The following is a 24,461-nucleotide window of genomic DNA, read 5'->3' as shown; positions in this document are numbered from 1 at the left end:
AGTTTACTTAAAAAATCAAATTCAAGACCATTAACTTGCTACAACGACGCCCTCACCCGGTCAAAATGTGTCCGTACAGTTATACAGTATTATTAACATTTTTATAAAAGATGTGTCACAAGAGGACGTACTAGTAAGATTAAGCTGGTATTACAGAATTACGTTCTCATTTTTTCGTTCGTTATATAAACCTGATTACTAACGCGTTAAACACACCGTTTGGAGCTTCAGGCTGAAGGTGAACAATTTAATAATTTGTTTTATATCCTGAGTTTTTAGCAAACGAAAGGATAATATATACATATTATAAAATGTCGATATTTGGTCATTATTCGAAAAAAATCCCTGTACTATTTATTTTCGGCATAACTGGTTACTAACATAAATTGGCATGTGCAGACGTACATAATGTGTTCTTATTCTTATTCTTATTCTTTTATTGCCAAATATAAAATACATGAAAAACACGACATACAAAAAAACAATATAACCAACTGAGTGAACTGGCATGGGACACAAAAGCGAACCTAATCACTATGACTTAAAGCCTGTGTTCCCCACTCACCCAGTTTCACAAGCAATGATTATACCATCTTAAAATATAATATATCAAAATTCCAAAGCAAAGTTTAAATCATAAAATAAAAAATATATATAAAAAGTATTTTAAATTATATACATAGGCCTAATTATTATCGGAGAACAAATTTATTTTAAGTTTAGCAAGGAATGTAGGGAAATAATCCAATATCTGAGAATGTTATGTCAATAATTATAAACATATTTTAAAATATCGATATGCCAGGGATTTTTTCTTATTTACTATAGTACAGGGATTTTTTTTTTTAAATGACCAATTTTCGACCTCTTTATTTTTCGATAAAACTGGTTACTATAGTATAATTGACATGCTCAGAACCTAATATTCGTCTCTGCGCATGTTTATTATGCTATAGTAACAAATTATATCAAAAAATAAAAGGGTCGAAAAATGGTCATTTTTTGAAATTTTTCCTGTACTATAGTACAGGGATTTTTTTTTTAAATGACAAATTTTCGACCATTTTATTTTTCGATAAAACTGGTTACTATAGTATAATTCACATGCGCAGAACTCAATATTCGTCTCTGCGCATGTTTATTTTGCTATAGTAACCATTTGTGTCAAAAAATAGATAAAACTGGTTACTATAGCATAATTGACATGCGCAGAACCTAATATTCGTCTCTGCGCATGTATATTATGCTATAGTAACTAATTATATCAAAAAATTAGAGGGTTAAAAAATGGTCATTTTTTGACATTTTTCCTGTACTAGTCAAATATTGGGTTCTGCGCATATTAATTATACTATAGTAACCAGTTTAATCGAAAAATAAAAATAAAAATAAAAACTAATTATATCAAAAAATGAGAGGGTAAAAAAATGGTCATTTTTTGACATTTTTCCTGTACTATAGTACAGGGATTTTTTCAAAAAATTACCAATTTTCGTCCTTTTTATTTTTCGATTAAACTGGTTACTATAGTAAAATTGACATGCGCAGAACCCAATATTTGACTATGCGCATGTTTATTTTGCTGTAGTAACCATTTGTGTCAAAAAATAGATAAAACTGGTTACTATAGCATAATTGACATGCGCAGAACCTAATATTCGTCTCTGCCCATGTATATTAAAAAAAATGAAAGTGTCGAAAAATGGTCACTTTCCGAAATTTTCCCTGTACTATAGTACAGGGATTTTTTCAAAAAAATGACCAATTTTCGACCTTTTTATTTTTCGATTAAACTGGTTACTATAGTAAAATTGACATGCGCAGAACCCAATATTTGACTATGCGCATGTTTATTTTGCTGTAGTAACCATTTGTGTCAAAAAATAGATAAAACTGGTTACTATAGCATAATTGACATGTGCAGAACCTAATATTCGTCTCTGCCCATGTATATTAAAAAAAATGAAAGTGTCGAAAAATGGTCACTTTTCGAAATTTTTCCTGTACTATAGTACAGGGATTTTTTCCAAAAAATGACCAATTTTCGACCTTTTTATTTTTCGATAAAACTGGTTAATATAGTATAATAGAGATGCGCAGAACCCAATATTCGACTCTGCGCATGTTTATTTTGCTATAGTAACCATTTGTGTCAAAAAATAGATAAAACTGGTTACTATAGCATAATTGACATGCGCAGAACCTAATATTTGTCTCTGCGCATGTTTATTATGCTATAGTAACTAATTATATCAAAAAATGAGAGGGTAAAAAAATGGTCATTTTTTGACATTTTTCCTGTACTATAGTACAGGGATTTTTTCAAAAAATGACAAATTTTTGTCCTTTTTATTTTTCGTTTAAACTGGTTACTATAGCATAATTGACATGCGCAGAACCCAATATTTGACTATGCACAAGTTTATTTTGCTATAGTAACCATTTGTGTAAAAAAATAGATAAAACTGGTTACTATAGCATAATTGACATGCGCAGAACCTAATATTCGTCTCTGCCCATGTATATAAAAAAAAATGAAAGTTTTCGAAAAATGGTCACTTTTCGAAATTTTCCCTGTACTATATATAGTACAGGGATTTTTTCAAAAAAATGGCAAATTTTCGACCTTTTTATTTTTCGATAAAACTGGTTACTATAGTATAATAGAGATGCGCAGAACCCAATATTCGACTCTGCGCATGTTTATTTTGCTATAGTAACCATTTGTGTCAAAAAATAGATAAAACTGGTTACTATAGCATAATTGACATGCGCAGAACCTAATATTCGTCTCTGCGCATGTTTATTATGCTATAGTAACTAATTATATCAAAAAATGAAAGGGTCGAAAAATGGTCATTTTTTGAAATTTTTCCTGTACAGGGATTTTTTTTTTAAATGACAAATTTTCGACCTTTTTATTTTTCGATAAAACTGGTTACTATAGTAAAATTGACATGCGCAGAACCCAATATTTGACTATGCGCATGTTTATTTTGCTGTAGTAACCATTTGTGTCAAAAAATTGATAAAACTGGTTACTATAGCATAATTGACATGTGCAGAACCTAATATTCGTCTCTGCCCATGTATATTAAAAAAAATGAAAGTGTCGAAAAATGGTCACTTTTCGAAATTTTTCCTGTACTATAGTACAGGGATTTTTTCCAAAAAATGACCAATTTTCGACCTTTTTATTTTTCGATAAAACTGGTTAATATAGTATAATAGAGATGCGCAGAACCCAATATTCGACTCTGCGCATGTTTATTTTGCTATAGTAACCATTTGTGTCAAAAAATAGATAAAACTGGTTACTATAGCATAATTGACATGCGCAGAACCTAATATTCGTCTCTGCGCATGTTTATTATGCTATAGTAACTAATTATATCAAAAAATGAGAGGGTAAAAAAATGGTCATTTTTTGACATTTTTCCTGTACTATAGTACAGGGATTTTTTCAAAAAATGACAAATTTTCGTCCTTTTTATTTTTCGTTTAAACTGGTTACTATAGCATAATTGACATGCGCAGAACCCAATATTTGACTATGCACAAGTTTATTTTGCTATAGTAACCATTTGTGTAAAAAAATAGATAAAACTGGTTACTATAGCATAATTGACATGCGCAGAACCTAATATTCGTCTCTGCCCATGTATATAAAAAAAAATGAAAGTTTTCGAAAAATGGTCACTTTTCGAAATTTTCCCTGTACTATATATAGTACAGGGATTTTTTCAAAAAAATGGCAAATTTTCGACCTTTTTATTTTTCGATAAAACTGGTTACTATAGTATAATAGAGATGCGCAGAACCCAATATTCGACTCTGCGCATGTTTATTTTGCTATAGTAACCATTTGTGTCAAAAAATAGATAAAACTGGTTACTATAGCATAATTGACATGCGCAGACCCTAATATTCGTCTCTGCGCATGTTTATTATGCTATAGTAACTAATTATATATAAAAAAATTTAAAAATGGTTAATATAGCATAATTGACATGCGCAGAACATAATATTCGTCTCTGCGCATGTTGATTTTGCTATAGTAACCATTTGTGTCAAAAAATAGATAAAACTGGTTACTATAGCATAATTGACATGCGCAGAACCTAATATTCGTCTCTGCGCATGTTTTAATTTTTCGACATAACTGGTTACTATATCATAAATCGTTTATGTTACTTCAATAAGAATATCATTTTTTTTTCAATTTCTTTCAACAATTAGGTCGGTTTCTTCGCTTTATTACTTAACAATATCCACTAAAGATACGATAAAACTTGTATTTAATCGTATATATTATTAACGCGATATCACTATAATTCAGAAATAACATTGTTATAAATAGTTACAAGATAAATTCAAATTTTAAATCGGTTAAAATCTATAACAACATCGTAAAAATATTAAAAGTTTTCTTACAACATTTTCATTATAAATATAGATTATTTTGTATGTTTGTATTGTATTCTCCATCCTATCAAAGATCAGATAAGGTATTGTAATAAAAAAAAAATAGTTGCTATGTCAGAGTAAGGCAAGAAACGTCTGACCAATTACATTGTTGCAATCCTTAAATAAAAAATACACACTTAAAAAATCAAAATACGTATAACTATTTTCCTGATTTCTTCTTTCGCACTGCAATTGTTTACAAACTTACAAAAAAAGTTCAATTAGTTTTTGAAATGTATCTTATATTATTAATGAAAGTGTGCATATTTCCACAAAGTACAAACACACAATTCACTTGGCTGCGTGACGTGCCCTAATCTCTATCTAAAAAATTAGTCGAATCAAGTTTAGAAGGTCTATGCTAAGTTAAAACTTAATTTTGGCGATGCTGTTTTCGAAAGACATTATTGTATAGTACTATCTAGCCTATCGTACATTACTGTTCGAATGTAGGCTTACTTTACCCGTAACAAAGTCCCGGGCTGAGTACATTTGCCTATAGTGTTTCATATCAATTATCTAGGCCTAAACTTGTTATCAATATTGTTACAATCGCCATGTATTCCGTAACTTATGTAACGTGGTGTTGGGTTTATAATTAAGATTGAAATACATTTATTTTACACTTCAATACAACCTGAATGCCTAAATTAAAAACAACACTTTCTACATTGATAAATACAAGTACCAGTACAGTATATACAATCGACATGGTTAACTAAAAAACGTTTAAACAATTCTTTGAAAATAGAGTAATGACAACTCTATAATATAAAATATGTTAATGAGTAGTAATTTTAAAACACAGTTCGTAGACAAGAACCATAAAACATTACAATATTTAGTCGTCTTTGATCAATTTCCTTAAGCAACAAGCAAGGCACATTGGGATAAGCTGAAAAGAAACATTGATACGAAATAGTTATGTTTTGGCCTTTATTCGGTGTAACACAGTTTTTTAATTCTTGTTGTTAAATATGCCATTTTAATGTCGCATCATAGTTATCCATTTTGACCAAAAATTAGATCGAAAAAAAAAATTATTTACCTCTGTAATTTAAAACAAAAAATGGTCAAATTGGCTGCCAGCCAATGGGTTTTTGGTTGAATTACCATTTATTTAGTCTTTTTCTAAGTGAAAACATAATTTTTTTCGGTTTTTTCTACAAACTAACCTATTCAAAGTCTGATTCAATTAATCTTCATTTTTCATGTTTTTAGGGGACAATACATCTTTAATAAGCTTAGTTCGCAGGACTAATTGAGCAATGCAAGCGATTTGACCAATCACAAGCGATGGATTATTCAAACGGTTGCTTGTCATTGGTCAATTCACTTGCCGTGCACTTACATCGTTGCGTTGCATCCTTGGGAACCTAGCGTTAACCAATCTACACATTCTTAATCTATTTGAAAAAAAGGTGCGATAGTGTTCATACCTCAAAGACTAGCAGACCAAGACACAGGCCACCGAGAATCAAAAGATTCTGCTTTCCCCAATCGTCAACAGCGTCGACACATCCCTGTGAAATAAATAATCAATGGTATAGGAGGTATATAGAAAATGGTCATTTTGGCACACATTGCGTGTCATACAATATTTCTTGAGCAGCTTGAGTGAATTTGGAAATATGAAAACACCTGCTGGTAGCGCTATGCAACTCTAAGAAACTAAAGACTTGTAGAAAGAGTCTAATTAAATGTTACATCAGTAACATAAAAAAACATGCATGCAAATTTCGAGAGTAAATTGGAATGGCTATTATGACTTGATGTGATGATTAATGATACAAATAATTATGAAGATAATAATTACAATGATAATCAATTATGATGGCCATATGTAAATGCACTTACAGATTCCCATGTAGTTCCCGACGTTGACGGGTTACAGTCTGTTTCCTTACAACATGATGCAGGTTTTCCCAGGGTTCTGTCATCCCAGTCTGCTGGTGACATAGCTCCACAGCATTCAAACTATTAAGAAATTCAATACGGTAGAAGTTTAAGGTGCTCACCCGATTCTGTCCACTGTCCAGGCAGTATTGTGTGATGCGCAGTCACGACGCATGTGGGTAATACTTTTTATTTACTTTTTTATAAGCGTAAGGATGGGTAAATGCGCCTTGAGCGCTATAAAAATCCTGTTATTATTATAAATAAAGCGTCACATACATGTGATTATTGCTCCTAAGATAGTAGTCACGTGTCAAGCAGTATTATACATATGGTGCTAGATGCTATACAACATTTACAGAAGTGAGAATCGGACTTTACATGTCACCGATCTACTAATTTAGGCCTACTATTCTTATAAAAATATAAGCTAGCAATGGTTGCATACTCGAATCCTGAATTAGTTTCCGCACAACAAAATGAAAGTTCAGTGATGAGTTGCTATAGGCCTGTACGAGGTCTGTTCTAAAATGCTTTTTTGCTGTTTGCTTTATTCATAATAATGTATAGTTATACACAACAACATAGGCCTAATTTAATATGATAGTTATTGCAATAGCACCACTCCATTTGGGACACCACGCATTCTCGTCTAACAAACGAGGGGCGATACGTAATATAATACTACGAATTTTTTAAGGTTCAAAAGCTGTCCCAAGAGGTTCTATTGTATGTTGGTCTACTTACCTTCTCCTGCACATAATCTATTGAGTCTTCAGTTTCTTTGTTTGTGTCATAATCGTTCTTAATAGCATTTTGCATTGTAGTCTCTATTTCAGCTCGCAACTATTTTAAACACAGAACAAATTGCAATTTATAATATTCATAATTCAATCGTGTTTTTGCTTGTAATTACATCGGCCACACGATTTTAAGATAATATAGACATATTGACTCTTAAGGTCAATTTACACAAATACGAGCGGTTACGGTAATGATATTTCTTATGACCATTTACAAAAAGGGAAGCGGACGGGCGGTTGAGCGGAAACACACTCAGGATAGATACAGATCGTGGGTGTGTGTGTTGGGGGAGGGGTGGAGTTGTGTTGACAAGCACGCGCTTTCCGCCTACCGCTACCGCTCGTCGTTTGTGTAAATTTGCCTGTAACCAACTAGCCCCTAAAAATCAACCAATCACTAAATAAACTGAAAATAATCTTCAGCCGATACCATGGTAGTGACAATGAATAGAATAGAACAGAAAATATATAGAGAAAGACAACACAGTTACTTACGTCATCTTGATAGATAAATGCCATGATACCACCGGCTAATTGCATAATCAACACAATAAGCATTAATCCAAAATACTATAAAAATTTAAGTAAATGTGTTATTAATTATTAATTTCACTGTTTTCTGTGTATAAACGATTGACATGACTTATAAAACTTGAATAAGTAAGTAAAATTATAAGTAAGTATATACGTATACAACGTGTGTAGTTTCTTTCTGTACTGCTATATAAGAGGATAAGGAGGTGGAAGCATGGAAGAAATGGAATGTTGTGACAAAACTCGATACCCCATAGATAATTTAGGCGTGGCGCGTACAGTACAGGGCCCACACAAACATTTCCTCAGTCTCCAGTGAACTGAAACCATAGGCCACACATTACATATTTACAATAATGTACAGCTTATGAGCTTACCAGCATCAGACAACAAACATTCTCTGCGCATGCACCGTAACAGCCGCTTAATCCAACCAAGAACAAAAATCCACCCGTAGCCATCAGTAAAATGGCAAAGTTGTAAATTGTATCGGATTCAATGAGTGATGAGAAATCGTCTGCCTCAATGTACACATATGCACCAAGTCCAAGTATCACGCATCCCGCTATCTGAAATGAAAATGATGATAATTATTTAGCATCGTAAAAATTGTACTGCGTACGGTACCATAGATTGTTATTTAAATCAAACCTATACGTCAGTTATACCTCTTTCTCCTCATCACGTTAAAGTATTGAATTAGTCAGACGGACAGATGGACATTCAACATTTATTTGATTTTTAACTTTATATAACACATGTATACATATGTATTACTTATCTAATGTCATCAAGATATTCGGTTTAAGGGTACTTAGCTTTTATTAAGCCATAATCAGTAAGCCTTTAAATTCATCAATGTATAATAACAGTAATGTTAATGACGTCATAATAATGTCACATAAGAAGATCAGTTTGTCGCAGTAGGACGTAGAGGAGATAGCTAAACGTAGAAAACACAATGACAGGGAATCCGTTATTTGTAGAGCGAAAAAGATATTTTAAGTGCTTCACACCATAATATAATGTAGGCCTAGCACGTCTGAATCTGACAAATGTAGAATATTGCTACATGCCTATCTTGATTAACAATTTCATTAAGGCTTAAACCTCGTTTAATCAATTCGAGCTTCCGTGATAAACCGTGAGATTCCATAGCAAGAAATTGTAGGACAGTTTTAAAATTACCAGGGAGTTGTAAAATAACTCCCAGATATTACATCCCAAATCGACACATTAACCTGAGATTAGGCCAGTAGGCCTACATAATTCCAGAAAAATGTCACATATTATTAATATTACTCTATGTTACTCTATAACGAAATATATATTCTTTGCGTTAATAAGTAGATTGTGAATATTGAATTTAATCAAACTGTACACTATGATTACCACACAATCACTTAAGCCTGAGTTTGTACACAATGACTATACACCTTTGGGAATATAAGGTTAGTGTATATTGATAATTTTGAATGCGTTTAATATTAAAATACTATTGTTGTTCTGTGAGCGGCCTTGCAATGTTGAGCATCATGGTAAAGAGCAGCATGCTGCGTGTTCAAATCGATAGAAGGCCGAATAAACTATAATAAAATTAATAACGAAAGTCCTTATGTAAATTAATTAGTATATAACTTATTTATATAACAATAATGATTAAAATATTATATAACGATATTAAAATTTAGAGTCAATTGAAAATTCTGTAGTCTACGTAAAATGCAAACGTATGCTAGTTACCCAGCAACATGTTATGAATACATATTCATTCCGTAAAAATAATTCTATAATAAAATTCATCATAATAAAAAATACATGTAAAATTGCCACCGTTACCGTACATTAAATTTATTCTTTGAAATATTATACAAAGGACAGTTATACGTTCTTGGTATATAGAATGTAAGAAATTAGTACTACCGTATATTATTATCAGTTTCGTGTTGTTAAGTGGCCAACCTTATCCGGTATAGTATAGTTTCAAAGGAGGTAATTGAGATGTATTGATCCATCACCAATGACTTCACGGGAAGTTAAAAACGCAACTTATAAATATTGTCGTCCTACACGAAAAAGACCACCGTATAGAATGATTATTGTTTTATATTTGTTCAGTTATTGGGGAATGTTAGAACCCCAGTACACTTGACTGTCATACTGAACGACCCGGGTTCAATTCCCGACAGCTCACAGTCTATACTCTGCTACAAATGAGTACCTGGTTGAAAATACTAGGGGTGATAAGGCGGCGTAGAAAGGAACTAGCCACACTCTGCCACGTAATGCCGAGGCTTAGTAAAATTAGCTCATTCTCCTACGTTTATGAATCAATACGGGAGTTACCTTTACTCTGCAGTGGATACCTCTATTAAGAAAAGGATCCTTTTTCGTGAAACAAACAAGGAAGAATAGTTTTACACTACGGTCAATCCATATCAAAGAGACACGACTCCTATCGAGGTGACATTTCATTGATTCCCATCCGGTCCTACTGTAGTAAAACTTACTTCAGTAAGTAAAAGGGCAACAAGTTAGTTCTGTATTAGTATTAGGCCTACTTACCCACACAATCAAGTTTAGCACAAATAATATGATTTTAGCAATTCCAGACCCGCATGCTGTACAACAATCACCCATGATGACCTAGGTTTTCGTTTTCTGCAATAAAAGAATAACATACTGTAAAATGATGCTTAGCAGCTTACTTCTCTTTTCTCTTAAGTTTCTTATGAACGGGTGGTTTTATTTCATTTCATTATTTATTTAAAAACATAAAGGATTAAAAAAAAAGGATTAAAAAAAAAGGATAAACCTAAAACCATAATGATAGGCATGTTTCAAACGAGACCAAATTATCGAAAGATAATTAATGGCCTACGGTATGGTATTTCGAGGGGGGCGGTGGGTTAAAAAACTGTTTATTTTAATAACGATGAACCTCAGTGGAAAACTGCCAAACTATCATAACAAACACGACAATCAAAGCATGGGACTATAAACATTAGTCCTGGGCCTATAACTGAATAATTGAAATATTACTCAATCAAATACATGATAGGGCGTTGACGTAAACCTGCAGTTAATAATTGCAATATTGTATTCGTTGTCGTGGGAACCGATGGTTTTTATTTCATTACCGCAATATAATGGTTGCAATTATGCTAATGAGCGCCATTGAAATTTATCTAACCTATCTATAATAACAGTATATTGTTGTACATAAACAACGCTCTTTTTATCCATATTATACAGTACAGTGTATAAACATAGGCCTCCAACAATTGCTGTACATTCCATATAACAAAGAGCCAGAAATGTCAAACTCATCGCAAACAAATATTCGAAGTCGGTGCCCCATTGGGGGGGGGGGGGGAGTGAATCCCGAAATTAATTATCCACCAATTTTATTTTATTATTACGGTTGTCGAGTCAAACCTATGTCATACCGGATTTACATACGTCAACCTTTTAAAACCAGCTGCATTAGTACACAAATGCAACTCAGTCTGAGGGGCGTTTGAATTAAACCGGAAGTAATTCCTTTCGATTATAACGTCTGCATGATGACGTCATGATGGTACGTTGTAAATACAGTAAAACTAAAATAGGCTACTATGGGTCTTTCACTGTACGTTTTCTCCACCGTGGAAATGTTTTCTAAATAATATATCATGAAAAAAACATAGTTGTATACATTTGTGTTATTATTGTTTAGGTATGTAGGCGCGCATTTTTATATTATTATGGAACAATTGGGCCTATAATCGGGCCTATAATCGGGCCTATAATATAAACACCATGTGTCAAGCACTATACTTAATAGGAAAGATGCATTGCTCATTAACTTGTATGACTCCCGTGGGCTACTTATGTCATGCATTCTTTCTATTTAATCACCAAAACAGATTCTCGAATTATGGAATAGCAGTTTTGATTGACCCTGAAATTAGGCGTTGGCTCAACATACATTGTTCAAAAGTGAATGACATACATCATTATCATTCGGTCGTTATGTTAAAGCTCATGTACAGGCATGAATTTTAAATATAATTGTACATAAATCCAATATTTGTAACAGAAATCAAGATAAAAAAACATGATTTTCCCTTAATATGGTCAAATACAAATATTGGCAAAATTCTTCCATAAAAACGAGGAAGACTTTTTTTCAGTAGTTAGGTAGTTAACCTAATGTAATAACATGTATGGTGACTCCCTAGACGGTGAAAAAAGATGGTAGATATATGGTGGATAATTTTTGCTATAGCATGAAAATAAAAATCTGAAGTTGAATAAAAATATCAGAAATGTAATATTCAAGTTATATTACCTTTATTTAGTCATCGGATAACATTTTTTACCAAGTATATAGGCCTATCATAAGTTTTAATCACCGAATTCTTTTATATAGAGAGGTCGAAAAAATAGTCAGTCGATTCATGGAGGTATAACCATAAAGATCACTCTGACATCTTACTAGGCCTATAGCCTTTTCGGTATCTCGTGGTTTATACGTAAATACACGTCGTATACTAATTTAGGCCTACAACAATTTGATTTGAGTAATAGGCCTATGGGAAGAAAATTTAAAATATGAAGGCAAAGTTTTGTGTTTGCGCCGTTCCTATAAAAAGAAAAATAACAACATTTACTGGTACTGCAGCATATAAAATGTATGTAATTTATGAGTTAAAGACAAGGTCAGTGACTGTTTTAGTATCACTTTATCAGGAGCTATAAAATAATGTATACCTAAGATATATTAGCAAGTACAGTACAATATTTATAGAATATAAATTTCTCAACACAGCACATTTATTAAATATAAGATAGGCCTAAATGTTGAACAATAAAAGAAGTTATAAATTAAAATTCTTAAATCTTCAAAATAAGACTGAGGAAGTGTTTATAAAACGCGAGCTTGTTGTTATAGCAACCACTGTTGTGAGTTCCTATTTGAGCATCAATTTCTCATCCAAACGCACAAGCATTGTATCATCTCTTTTTGTTCAATTTTAATTTATGCTAAATAAGGCCATACAAAAACAAATAATTGTTATCGTCCACTCCCATACCACACCGATTTTTTTTGGGGGAAAAGTGCTAATATTTCTATGTATAAATAAGTCCAGTGAAATGAAAAAGATTGGTTTGGTAATTGTAGATTGTAGTCTACTATTTCAATAGAGAATCTCTCAAACAACTCAATGGATGGTGACCTCTTTCCAATGAGTTGTAAAATATTACTATATTTATTTTACATATCCTTGCTCTTTAAACGTTTAATGAAGTGAAAATTGGTTCTACCAAAAATGTATTGGACCTGATGAATGTATGAATAGAAAAAAGGAAACAATGACACTGATAGTTGAACTAACAAGTTGGTTGATCTTATTTTATTATTAATAATTATATGCTTTATCCTAGTTTTTATAGAATAAAAAGAGTATACATTTGTTTTGTTTAAAGGTGTTAGCGAGAGCATAAATGATAAATAACCCGCCAGAAAGCCGATCGACTCTGCCTGTGCAAGAATGATAGTCACACTCTCTTACAAAGAAGTGGCAATAGAAAACGTATAATAGGTCTATAAAGAAGAGCGAGTCGTCGTATTCAACCGAAACTGTTCGCTTTTGTTTTGCTGATCGATTTGTTGGAATACTATTGTACTAAAATTAAAACAGGCTTTACATACATAATGTGACAAGATGGAATCGTTCGTAGTCAAAGCATAACACAGCAGCTATACAATCTTCATCATATGTACCAAACAGTAAACAATAAATGAAATACAGTAGTGTGTTAAAGTATATAGTGTACAGTAGTGTACAGTAGTGTACAATATGTAAACTACAGTAGGTCAATCTCAGTATGCCGTTATGAATCTCCGCAGTACGTAAGTACTGTCAACAATTCGAAAAATTCATACAGTGACAATTGACGGAAAGGATTGCTCGATACAACATCAACATAAATACCATTACCACATTAATACTGATAACATATTCTTGAATAATGAATAAAGAAGTAAATTAAATATGAGCAGAAACTTACCGTTTTCGTAGAGCGATGTTTACTTACTACGACTCGAAATTTGATTGAATACCGCCTCGATGACACTCCCAGGTTTTGGTCAATTAAACTACTCAGGCGGAACGAGCGCGTAGGTTTGTATTACACAAACCTACGCTTTACAAAACAAAATGATTTTTTTCGGTCGAAGGACGTCTATTGATTAGGCAAAATGAACCTATTGTTAACGTGTAGTTTACGTAAAGAATTTCGACAAAAGGGAAATATTTGTCTTGGATTTTCGATTCTGAATGAACCACGCGTTGGAAGCGCCCACAACCATTTTCAAATGTGGCATTTTGAATTAGTCATTATTATCTTGGTGGGGCAGATCTCTAGGCCTACAACTGAAACCAAAAAGTTCCTAAATTCGTTCATAGTGCATCGATCCAGAAAATCGGACTAAGAGATAACTTCACATATGTAATGTAAATAAAATTTAATAGCAAAGACGTACATAATATTTTCTCTAACTCTTAAAAGCAAGAACAGCTACTAAACATATCTGTAAACTTACTTTTTCTTAATAACATTTCATTGATGCAAGATTAATTAATTAACTATTTAATTTGAAATAGTAAACGTCAGTTTAATTTTTAGCCCAAAATAAATAAATGTATGATTGTAATCAGAGAAGAGTAAAAATATTCTTTCCTGTCTTGTTGTGATCTACTTTTTACACGCGTCATGAATCGAAAATAACGCCGCCAGACACCAGAGAATGTAAAATAGTTTACATCTCCCTGCAGACACCAAGTATCATATTTATTTTTTTTGTTTCAGTGACAAGCTTTTATGTATAAAAGTGCGTTTATTTAGCTACCAAATTCAATCTAATTTGAACACTACACTTTCTATTCAGTCTCTCCAAAATATATTCTTTAATTTTGTCTTGATGTATTTTTATGTAAAGCGCCGGTTAATCATGTTTTTTTTTCATGAAAAGTGCGCTATATGTTAGTATATTATTATTATTACTGTATTATTATTTTATTGTATGAAAAAAAAGGAAAGAAAGAGAAATACATGTATTAGTATAAAGCGCGTCCTTCGGTACCGATGTCTTGGTACTGTTTCCACGGAAACATTTTAAGCTGGGTTAGGTACGGTAGTCAATTTAAACATCCTCCATGATTTAAATAGATAAGGGCAAACAAACGCCATCTATCCAAACTTCGAACTCGTGCCGTTCTATACATCATGAGGGCGCTGTTCCAAAACTATAATGTGCCATTCAAGAGGTTTATCTATATCATATTAAATATATGTAAACACTGCTGCTTTACATTATTATTAAAGCTATTATAACGATTAAAGTTACAATTCATTAAAAGTTATATTTCAACAATCTGCATATCACACCATATCTATAATGAAGTACATTCGTATAATATAGGAAATAGTAAAAAAAAATCGTTATAAAATTACAAAACTGAAATTAAGTAGGGTGGGGAACTTGCTTAATAGGTAAACACGAGGCGTTATCATAGTAATCTGCTGAGGTCTGTTGGAACTAACCACCGAAAACATACCACCGCCAGTATAGCAATTCCCTGCAGAGAATTAAAAAAAGAAGAATAAATGTACATTTTGGTCGAAGTAAACAACACATTTGAAATCTAAACCTCTACAAAAGAGTATGAGACCAACGGGATTATCACATTTTCCTAGTTTTGAATGACAGTACTAAAGCTTGATTTGCACTTAGACATAAACCCAGGTCATCCGTACTGTCGCATGTGATTGGTCAACTCACTTGCGTTGCGCCAACGTTGTCCATGTGGGAACCAAGCTTTAAAAACGCATACCGAATCCACTTACATTACTTACCGCAATTCAATGTCATTTTTTATTTAATTTAGAATAAAGGATATCTGGTTTTTTGACCTTCTATATCATTTTGGAATCTACAATGCCATCACAAATATTTAAAGGGAATAGAAGATATTTTGCAATAGTAGGCCTACTTACGTGGACAGGTATAATCGCTAAGCAGGTTGCTCCGGCTACAACCAAGTTTTCTTGCATCCAGTCGCCTCCTTTAACCGTACATCCCTAAACAAACATTTATCAAGAAATCGGTAATAACGGTAGGCCTAATAACATCAATAATGTTCATGTCGATTTGATTGGATTGATTTTAAAATAGGCATATCAATAGATTTATAAACTCTATTTTTTTACACTAAAGATATAATACCATAGAAATATTAACGATGACGTTTAAGAATAAATTTTATTTCCATTGTCAAACGAAGGCAATCTAACGAGGACAGTGAGCTCGCCTTACCAAGATAGGAACTCGTAACAGGGTGTGGAACTGTCGCAGTCACGGATAACCCCTTTGATCTCCGGAGCTCATCATCTTGTCAGATTGCCTTGGTCAAACTCACCTCCTGGTAAATGCCGCTACTACGATACGAGGAATCGTCCACGCAATCTTTTCCTTGGGCACAGCAGGATTCCGGAACCTTCTTCCCTGTATCCCAATAATACGCTGATTGGTACCAATCTATAGGGCCATCAGCTCCACAACACTTACACTAGAGATTAAATGTACATACGTCGCGATGAATCATGAAATAACTGATAAAGCTGTACTATAAGTACTGTTTATCTATTTTAAACACAATTATCTGTTTATATAAGCAATGTAAAAATCTTACTTCATTTTGGAGATAATCTATAGCCGATTTCGCTTCTGTTACACGGTATGATGTGGTGTATTCATACCGAATCATATACTCTAGATTATCTTCTAACTCATAGCGTACCTGGAAATATGATAGAATTGCAAAAAAGGATGGCCAATATATTGTTATAGGCTACTGGTATTCAAAATAACGGAACGGAAGACGACTCTGACACGTTTTTCATTTTCTGAAAATCGTTCAGTTTACGTTTGGTCAAGCATAGTGCTCTATAACTAAAAAATGTATTGTAGATGGAGAAGTATCCTATATTATGGATGATTTTTTTCCAAGATATAAGAAATTGGAATTGAATTACTCATTGCAATCTAAATACATAACTTCGTAGGGGACACATTCTGGATCGACCCAACAAATGTCCCCTTAATAGAAGTGTCCCCGGGGCTTGATCGTAATGTTAAATCCTTGCCCCTCATGCGGTGTCCAAAGGCATGGTTCTAAAATTTGATAAATATTGATTATGCCTATGATATTAGGCTTATCTACCTACCTTATCTTGATAAACCAGCGCTGTGACTCCTGCGCCAAACTCTACAGAAATGATAAAAGCTACCACGATCGCATACTGAAACAAAATACAGTGGCGTAACAATAAAAACTAAAGCAATATAACAGTCCCTTTAAGATACCAATATATGAATCGATTAGTTTACACGTTGAAAAGTATTTTAAAGATGTATTGTCCCCCAAAAACATGAAAAATAACGATTAAAATCAGACTTTGAATACGTTATTTCGTAGTTTTAATAAAGTTAATCACTTCCATAGAAAAAAAATGGAAAAAAAATAATTTTTTCACCTATAAATTGAGAAAATAAATGATAAAATTCAACCAAAAACCTACTGACTGGCAACCCACCCCACCAATGTGAACACTTTTGCTCTAAATTACAGTTTTTTCAGGTAAATACATTTTTTTTTAATCAAATTTTTGTTCAAAGTGAATAACTATTATGTTACATTAAAATGGCATATTCAACAAAAATGTTAAGAATTATTATTCTTATTTTTCAGGGGACAATACATCTTGAATAGCCTATTGAAAAAGAATTACCGTTATTATGATGTATTTATTTTTTCTTGAATTACCGTAAAAACCAAATAAGCCGGCAAGAATTGATAACGTGCCCACTACTATTGTCATAATGGCGACCACAAATAACGTAACTTCATCAAGAAGGTATGAAATGTTATCAGATACCGTGAAAAGCCATATTCCAACGCTGAGTGTAGCTATTCCTGCAAGCTAAAAACAAAACCATTAAATAACATTTTATTGACATACAGTAGGCCTATGTTCACGCCGTCTTTATTCATGGATATAGGCAGCCTTCGGTTTTCTTCATCTCAATTACGTATAATATTTCATTTATAAAAAATATATTCAGTTTGAAATATTCCCCGACAAAAGTGATACTCATGGTAATCTGGGGTTATTACTTAAGCTTGGTTCTCACGCAAGCTATAGTTGACCAATGACAAGCGATATTTTTTTAATAATCCATCGCTTTTGGTAAAATTACTTGCGTTGCGCTGAAGTCCTTGCGTTGCGTGTCAGTGGAAAACAAGCCTTTTTGCCGCGGAGGTCGTTGTAAATCTAAGAATTATCGTATGAACGAGTCCCTAGTCAGCGTTAAATGGAAGTAGTGAAATTGAAAATTCTTAATTTTAAATGTAAACACTATAGGTATCGAGTAACTCTACACGGATCAATAGTACAGATAAAAAATGTTTATTTGCCGAACAATTTGAACTTTACATCATTGGCTTTATTTCGGAATTTCCCATTTATTACTAATCACTTGAAATGTAATTAAGCTATACTTATAGATGAGGTAATACCGTACTTTGTAGAAGAATAAACACATTATTATTATTCTTCGTATAATAAATGGATAACTACAATATCTGTACTATTATTTTATACTGATCTATTTCTATATTTTATACCACCAAACTGACAATTGTGATGTTAATTGTTGTTCTTATAAATAATTTTAATCATAATTTACCAAAACGAATATGCTAGTCACATACAGGAATGTCACTGAGAATTTACTGCCAATCTGTTTACAGTCCACCATTGTTTTTATAATTTAAAATTCCCTGATAAGCTTTGGAATAAAAGAGTAAAGTAAAAGTTAGTCTCAACCATTATGAACAGAGCTCTGCTCACTGTACAAGACTCTAACTCAGCATTATGTGGTTGGAAGGCCAATTCCTTTTCATGCCGTAGTATTTTCAACCAGGGGGTAATCAGGTGAGTAGACTGGGGGGCCTGTGTGCTGCATGATAGTCAAGTGTCCTAACCACTCGGCTAGCGCAAATATAGACAATGCAAAAAAAAACTGTTTTGTTAGAGAACATCCCAATAGTATTGTATTTTCCCCGGTACTAATATTTTCGCAGTAATATATATAAATAATTTTTATAAACGTCAGTTATATATCGTACACCATAATGAAGACTATGATTTTAATATCTTGAATGAAAATGGAAATAATGGGAAGTAATATCCACAAGGTGACAAAAGACAAAACACGGTAAACGTTATTTCATTTACCGCTGGACAGCAAGAAACACTTATCGACAAAACATTACGTAATATTGTGGTCACCTAGAGGTTAATAGTTTGGCAAAAGTAGTAGGCCTGAGAGTAGTATATTACCACTTAAAACTGCAGAATTAGGAGCATAGAAACCATGATATAGCAGAACAATTATAACATTTATTTCACATACTCACCTTATCGTGTGTCTTCCCTACAGTGATGAATATTGGCAGAATCCGAAGCTCTGGGCTATCATAGGGCTGGGTAAATATTCCTCATTATGATGCTAAAGTCCAACTGTAACTGCAGATTAAAAATAAAAATTTATCTTAGATTCGTTATCCAATTCTCACTGCTGTATCTCAATATACTACCATTGGCTCAGTATCAAGAATATTTAGTAATACATTATCTCATTTGCATCACATGTGGTGCCTGTATCATGTAAAGTGTGTTGTGAAACACATTTGATGTTATATTACCATCCTATGACCGGAGAAATATAGATATAGGCCTAGTACCGAGAATTGGGTAGATCATGGAGTATTTCACCATGGGTAGATTCATAAGGAAACGTTAAACTTTGATTGTGTTTCGTTTTTTATGATTATACCTTCCACAGATTTAGGTTCCGTTTTTTTGTTGTTTTTTTTTTGCTCTCCACTTTTACTTTACTTCATCACTGACTCTCTCACACTTATTACAATTACTAACCTATCATACTGGCCTGTAATTTTTATAGATGACGTGAACAACAAAGTATACATCGCCCTCTTGCAAAAAAACCATGATGAAATTGCTTGCCAGTTTAAATAAACTAGAATTTAGCACGTGAAAAAACCAAGCCGACGTCTAAAAATGAATTTTGTCATAAGTGTTAAGGTAGCTTAAATGAAGTCAATTAACTAATGCAATTCCTAACTTTAAATGACGTCGTTATCTCAAGATAGTTTTTGCATCTTTGCTAATATAGATATATCCGTTTTGTGTCGGTTTTAAGTACTCCAAAGACATGTTTTAACCAACTTTAACCAACACTATACATCACTTAGTACCATATATTTATAAGTTTGAGCACACATTCATAATCTAGCAAGATGAAGCCTTATAATCACAGTAACATACCATCTGATACTACTTCTCTCAAGGTAACTGACGAATAAATACAACGTTCCATTCCACTTCTCACGCCTAAGAATATATTCATTGTGAAGGAAACATTAAAAACAGTTTGAAACACTTTATTTCATTCATTCATAAACATTTTATTATATAAATGGTGCATAGAAAATAACAATAAAAAAAAGAATAAATATACAATTAATAGGAGGATTTTACAAGAAGTAAAACTTGTCAGGTAAAACCCTTGGAAAAAACAAACACAAAATAAATATATTGTTTGAGCAATACCATGAAAGTCCCAGTGATCTAATGGTTTAAACATCTGCATATCAAGCAGAAGGTTCCGGGTTCAAGTCTCGGTTGGGTCGTTTCAAATTAATTAATTAAATTTCAGTAGGCCTATATCACCGGGCGGTTTAGAATTAATGTTCTGTGCCTGATGTGTTTATATACATATATAGATAGAAGAACACTTTATACCGGGTTCACGCCAATTAAATTACATCCGTTACATCGAACTTTTCTCATTTATGTAAGTTGTTGTATTATATAGGTAATATTGTAGTAACATAATTAATTATCTGTATGTCCATGGAATAGTGAATTATACTCTTTCCTGGTATATGACGGAGCGTCAGTAATTGACGTAAACCACCAAAGAGTAATAATAGATGAAATGCCGAGTTTAGTAAAAACAACACGGTAGTGAATATATTAATTATAGCTCACTGTGTGTACTTTTAGTGTTAATTATGCCCTCTAATGACCATTCAATCTTTTCAACTACGATTTTCTCGGATATTCTGGCGACGGAATTGGATGATTCTACGTGAAGATGTTCTAAACACGTTAAAAGCGTACTTGTTTTTCTTCTAAGATACAAATTGTGTTTTATTGAAAACATTGTGTAAAAATAACCTTTTTTAATAACCTTAATTAACGCTTATTATTATATGTAACGTGTAGGCTACATGAATATAATAAAGAGCAGAACTGAAAACGGAGGTGGACTTTGGGTTTTGATGCCTGTCCTATTCACGGATTAGGTGAACTGATCAGTGTAGGCATGTTGGTAGAAACGTATTTAATGTTCATTTAACATGTGACGTATCAAAATACATTGCCCCCCTTCTACTAAATACCGATGGCTATCCGATGAACTGTACAAAACAATCTAATAAAATCCTGTATAGTTGATAAACCTAACATACACACAGATGTTAAAAGAGAAAATCTACTAGCATTAAGCAGAATAGACGTTTGTTAATTATTTAGAATAGTTTAAATGCAAATATTTAAAATTTACATGGACATGACTGATTTTAAATAGCATAAAACGATGATAGGAATACAAAGAGATCATTGCATGACAGTAAACGAGTTGACTTGTATGTAAATTCATTTTCTCTTAGACATTTTAAAAATCAATTTAAACGTACAAGCTACCAATACATAATCAAAATGATGTAACTTAATTCCATTATCCTAAAATACGTCGGTTTTTATTACGTTGCTGTTGTAAAGATAATCAAGTGTCTAAGCCGGAGGTAGCAAGATTGGTGTCACATACAGTACGTGAAGCAGAACGGTAAAAAGGTGATAATAAAGTCTGTAAGAATTAGTTACATTATAATCAATGTATCGATTAACCGATACTCGGAACTTCTACTTGATGTAAACGCCCACTAACCGTATCAACTTTGTTTAAGTCTGTTTGTATAGCAATCACTCATCATTATTTAAAATCATAAAATTTGTTGAAATATGTCGATAGTAGGGGGGGGGGCTCATTTTTCTATAATACAGGCCGTCGAGGGCGCTGTTTTTCCTCGTCCCCACCCCCCCCCCCCCCCCGGCAATACTAAAGTTGCTTAAAATAAAGTAAAATTATTTTATAGGAGACTGTTTAATAATGTGTATAATATGGGCATCTGTTCATCAAAGAGGTTGTAGGTCTAAGATAATAAAAATAAAAAATTAGGTTTTACATTTCAGTAAAATGCGTAAGGTAAACTATTTGTGGAAAGATCACTATCAGACCGAATTTAATAAAGGAAATACACGCCCTCGACATGGTTTTGAATCGGATATGGATCATAGCAGTTTATTAAATGAAACCATTGTCACATTCGCTTTAAATAACATAATGGTACCGCATTTATAATTTCCTAAACACGAGATTATGAAATGAATTTCGTTTATTAGACAAAAGTATTATTGTGGTATGTGTAGGCAAATGGCAAAATCAGCACTGTGGTCATGTTATAAGAGTTGTCAAAACAATATACTGATGCAACTCCTAGAAAAAGTAGGAAGCATTTCGCCATTTTTTCCTGTGTGGTAAGATCGAATAAATACAAGAATGAGTATAGTACTCCTTTAAAATCATCAAATGCGCTATCGCTTCTAAGAATTGAATTCTCAAAACACATTCTAGACTGCAAAATGTATAAACTGTATTAGACAAAACTAATTGTAATGTGATTAATATTCAACCCATGTAAGTCCATGCTACTCTAGGGGCAATGTATGTTTACCTTCTGAAAGGTTGACTATCATTGGTCTATGAATCTGCGTCAATCAAAAGTTCCTAAGGCCTGACTTAAGAAATGCACCATTGTAAGATATTTACATTACCCGAACTCGCCCTAAATCTGAGCGCATCTAGTGGCATTTACTAATGCTAATTCGATTTTCTAACTGGCAATAATAAATGCAATACATCGTTGAAATTCGTTCTATCTCCACATTATGGCATTATGTGACATATTACTGTCAGATAGGCAAAATCCTTAATACAGTATCACACACATGCCGCCTGATGGTAATGTTAAGTTTGGGATTAGACATATGGCCTATAAATATAGGCGACACATGTCACAAAACTTGTCCATGATACTGTACGCAATTATTGATACCGACCGAGAATTTACCAAGTTAAATAAGCATGCTTTGTATAAGTCGTACTAGATCGATCCAACAAAACGTCTTAAATATTATATAATTTAAATCCACTCCGGAAAGCTCCATTTTTGCACAAACATCAACCAAATTTAATCATCATACAACTATTTTAAAAATCATTATCATATCTAATCATTTTTTTTTTCAAATTGAATTGCATTATTGTAATAACTATCAAGACAACATAATAATAATTACATTACCATTTTATTCAACGTTCAATATTATTACAGCACAGTATATATATATATTTTTTAATTTAATAATCTACATTGCTACTGTAAGTAAACAGATTATAAGTTCAATTGTACTGTTGTGAATTTCCCTTCAAAACGAGTACAATAGAACACCTATTTAGAGAGTTACCTTAAAGACCCAACAACGTGTCATTTAATAATGTTAAAGCTTAGGTACATGATTTTTAAAGATAATATCTGGTTAAATGCACATAATTCAAATATTTGTAACAGAAATCAAGGCGAAAATAACATTGATTTCCCTTATAGTGGTAATATACAAAATTTTGCGCTATAGGCCTTAAACCTGAAAGACTTTTTTTAGTAGTTAAGTAGTTTAACCTATGTAATAAAATGTCTGGTGACTCCCTAGAAGATGAAAAAAGATGGTGGATATACGGTGGATAATTTTTGCTATAGCATGAATTGAATAAAAATACCAGAAACGTCCAATTCAAGTTATATTATCTGATTATCTGATCTGATAACATTTTTACCACACCGTTTATTTTTCAAAGTTTTTAAAAAATGTCTTTCTATTTACAACATTTGTGTACAAAAGAATGGTGATTATTGCTGTGTAATTTGAACTATCCGTGTGGACTTGATATTGAATACACATATAGGCCTAACGTTATACATTGTCTCTAGATAGGAACCTAATGACAGAGATATCGTGTATTAAAAGTACTTAATACAGTTAGTTATATATCTAGTAGACTGGCAACAGTCTTCCAAATAGAGTCTGCTGACAGCCACAGAATCGGGTGGTGTATATAAGTGCATTCTTTTTTTTTATCACTAACACGATCGACATTACTTGAAGTTTATTTATTTATTATAAAATTGAATACGTGTGAACGGTACAAATTACTGTATAATTTAAACGGTAAACATACAATGTAACTTTCTGATGATGTATCCTTTATTAGCAAAGTTTCATATTGACAGAACAAAATGAACACCTAATACAGAATCTAATAGTACCGTTGGCAATCTACTATATAATACATCAAATTTCTAAAAGCTTTCTTATATCAACATTTTGAATTGAGAGTGCTGTACTCTTTTATACATTATACGTAAAATGAAATTCAACAAC

The 24,461-nt window shown here is 32.5% G+C and overlaps 2 protein-coding genes across 2 annotated transcripts; both read right to left on the bottom strand.

Moving 5' to 3' along the window:
* Nucleotides 1-4,101: 4,101 nt before the first annotated feature.
* LOC140054821 (23 kDa integral membrane protein-like) lies at nt 4,102-13,845 on the bottom strand. The gene is made up of 8 exons (XM_072099913.1): nt 13,758-13,845; nt 10,266-10,361; nt 8,078-8,269; nt 7,662-7,736; nt 7,111-7,209; nt 6,325-6,444; nt 5,907-5,990; nt 4,102-5,362 (listed from the first exon to the last, which is right to left on the bottom strand). Exons 2-8 carry the CDS (start codon nt 10,338-10,340, stop codon nt 5,309-5,311), a joined length of 699 nt encoding a protein of 232 aa, XP_071956014.1. The 5' UTR covers nt 10,341-10,361; nt 13,758-13,845; the 3' UTR covers nt 4,102-5,308.
* Nucleotides 13,846-15,259: 1,414 nt separating this feature from the next.
* Nucleotides 15,260-18,570, bottom strand: LOC140055496 (tetraspanin-11-like). The gene is made up of 7 exons (XM_072100839.1): nt 18,499-18,570; nt 17,541-17,732; nt 16,977-17,051; nt 16,442-16,549; nt 16,169-16,318; nt 15,747-15,830; nt 15,260-15,328 (listed from the first exon to the last, which is right to left on the bottom strand). The coding sequence occupies exons 1-7, from the start codon at nt 18,568-18,570 to the stop codon at nt 15,260-15,262; spliced, it is 750 nt and encodes a 249-aa protein (XP_071956940.1).
* Nucleotides 18,571-24,461: the final 5,891 nt, after the last annotated feature.

This window comes from Antedon mediterranea, chromosome 7 (genome assembly GCF_964355755.1).
Source record: "Antedon mediterranea chromosome 7, ecAntMedi1.1, whole genome shotgun sequence".
Taxonomy (NCBI): Eukaryota; Metazoa; Echinodermata; class Crinoidea; order Comatulida; family Antedonidae; genus Antedon; species Antedon mediterranea.
This window is presented reverse-complemented; position numbering and strand designations above follow the sequence as displayed.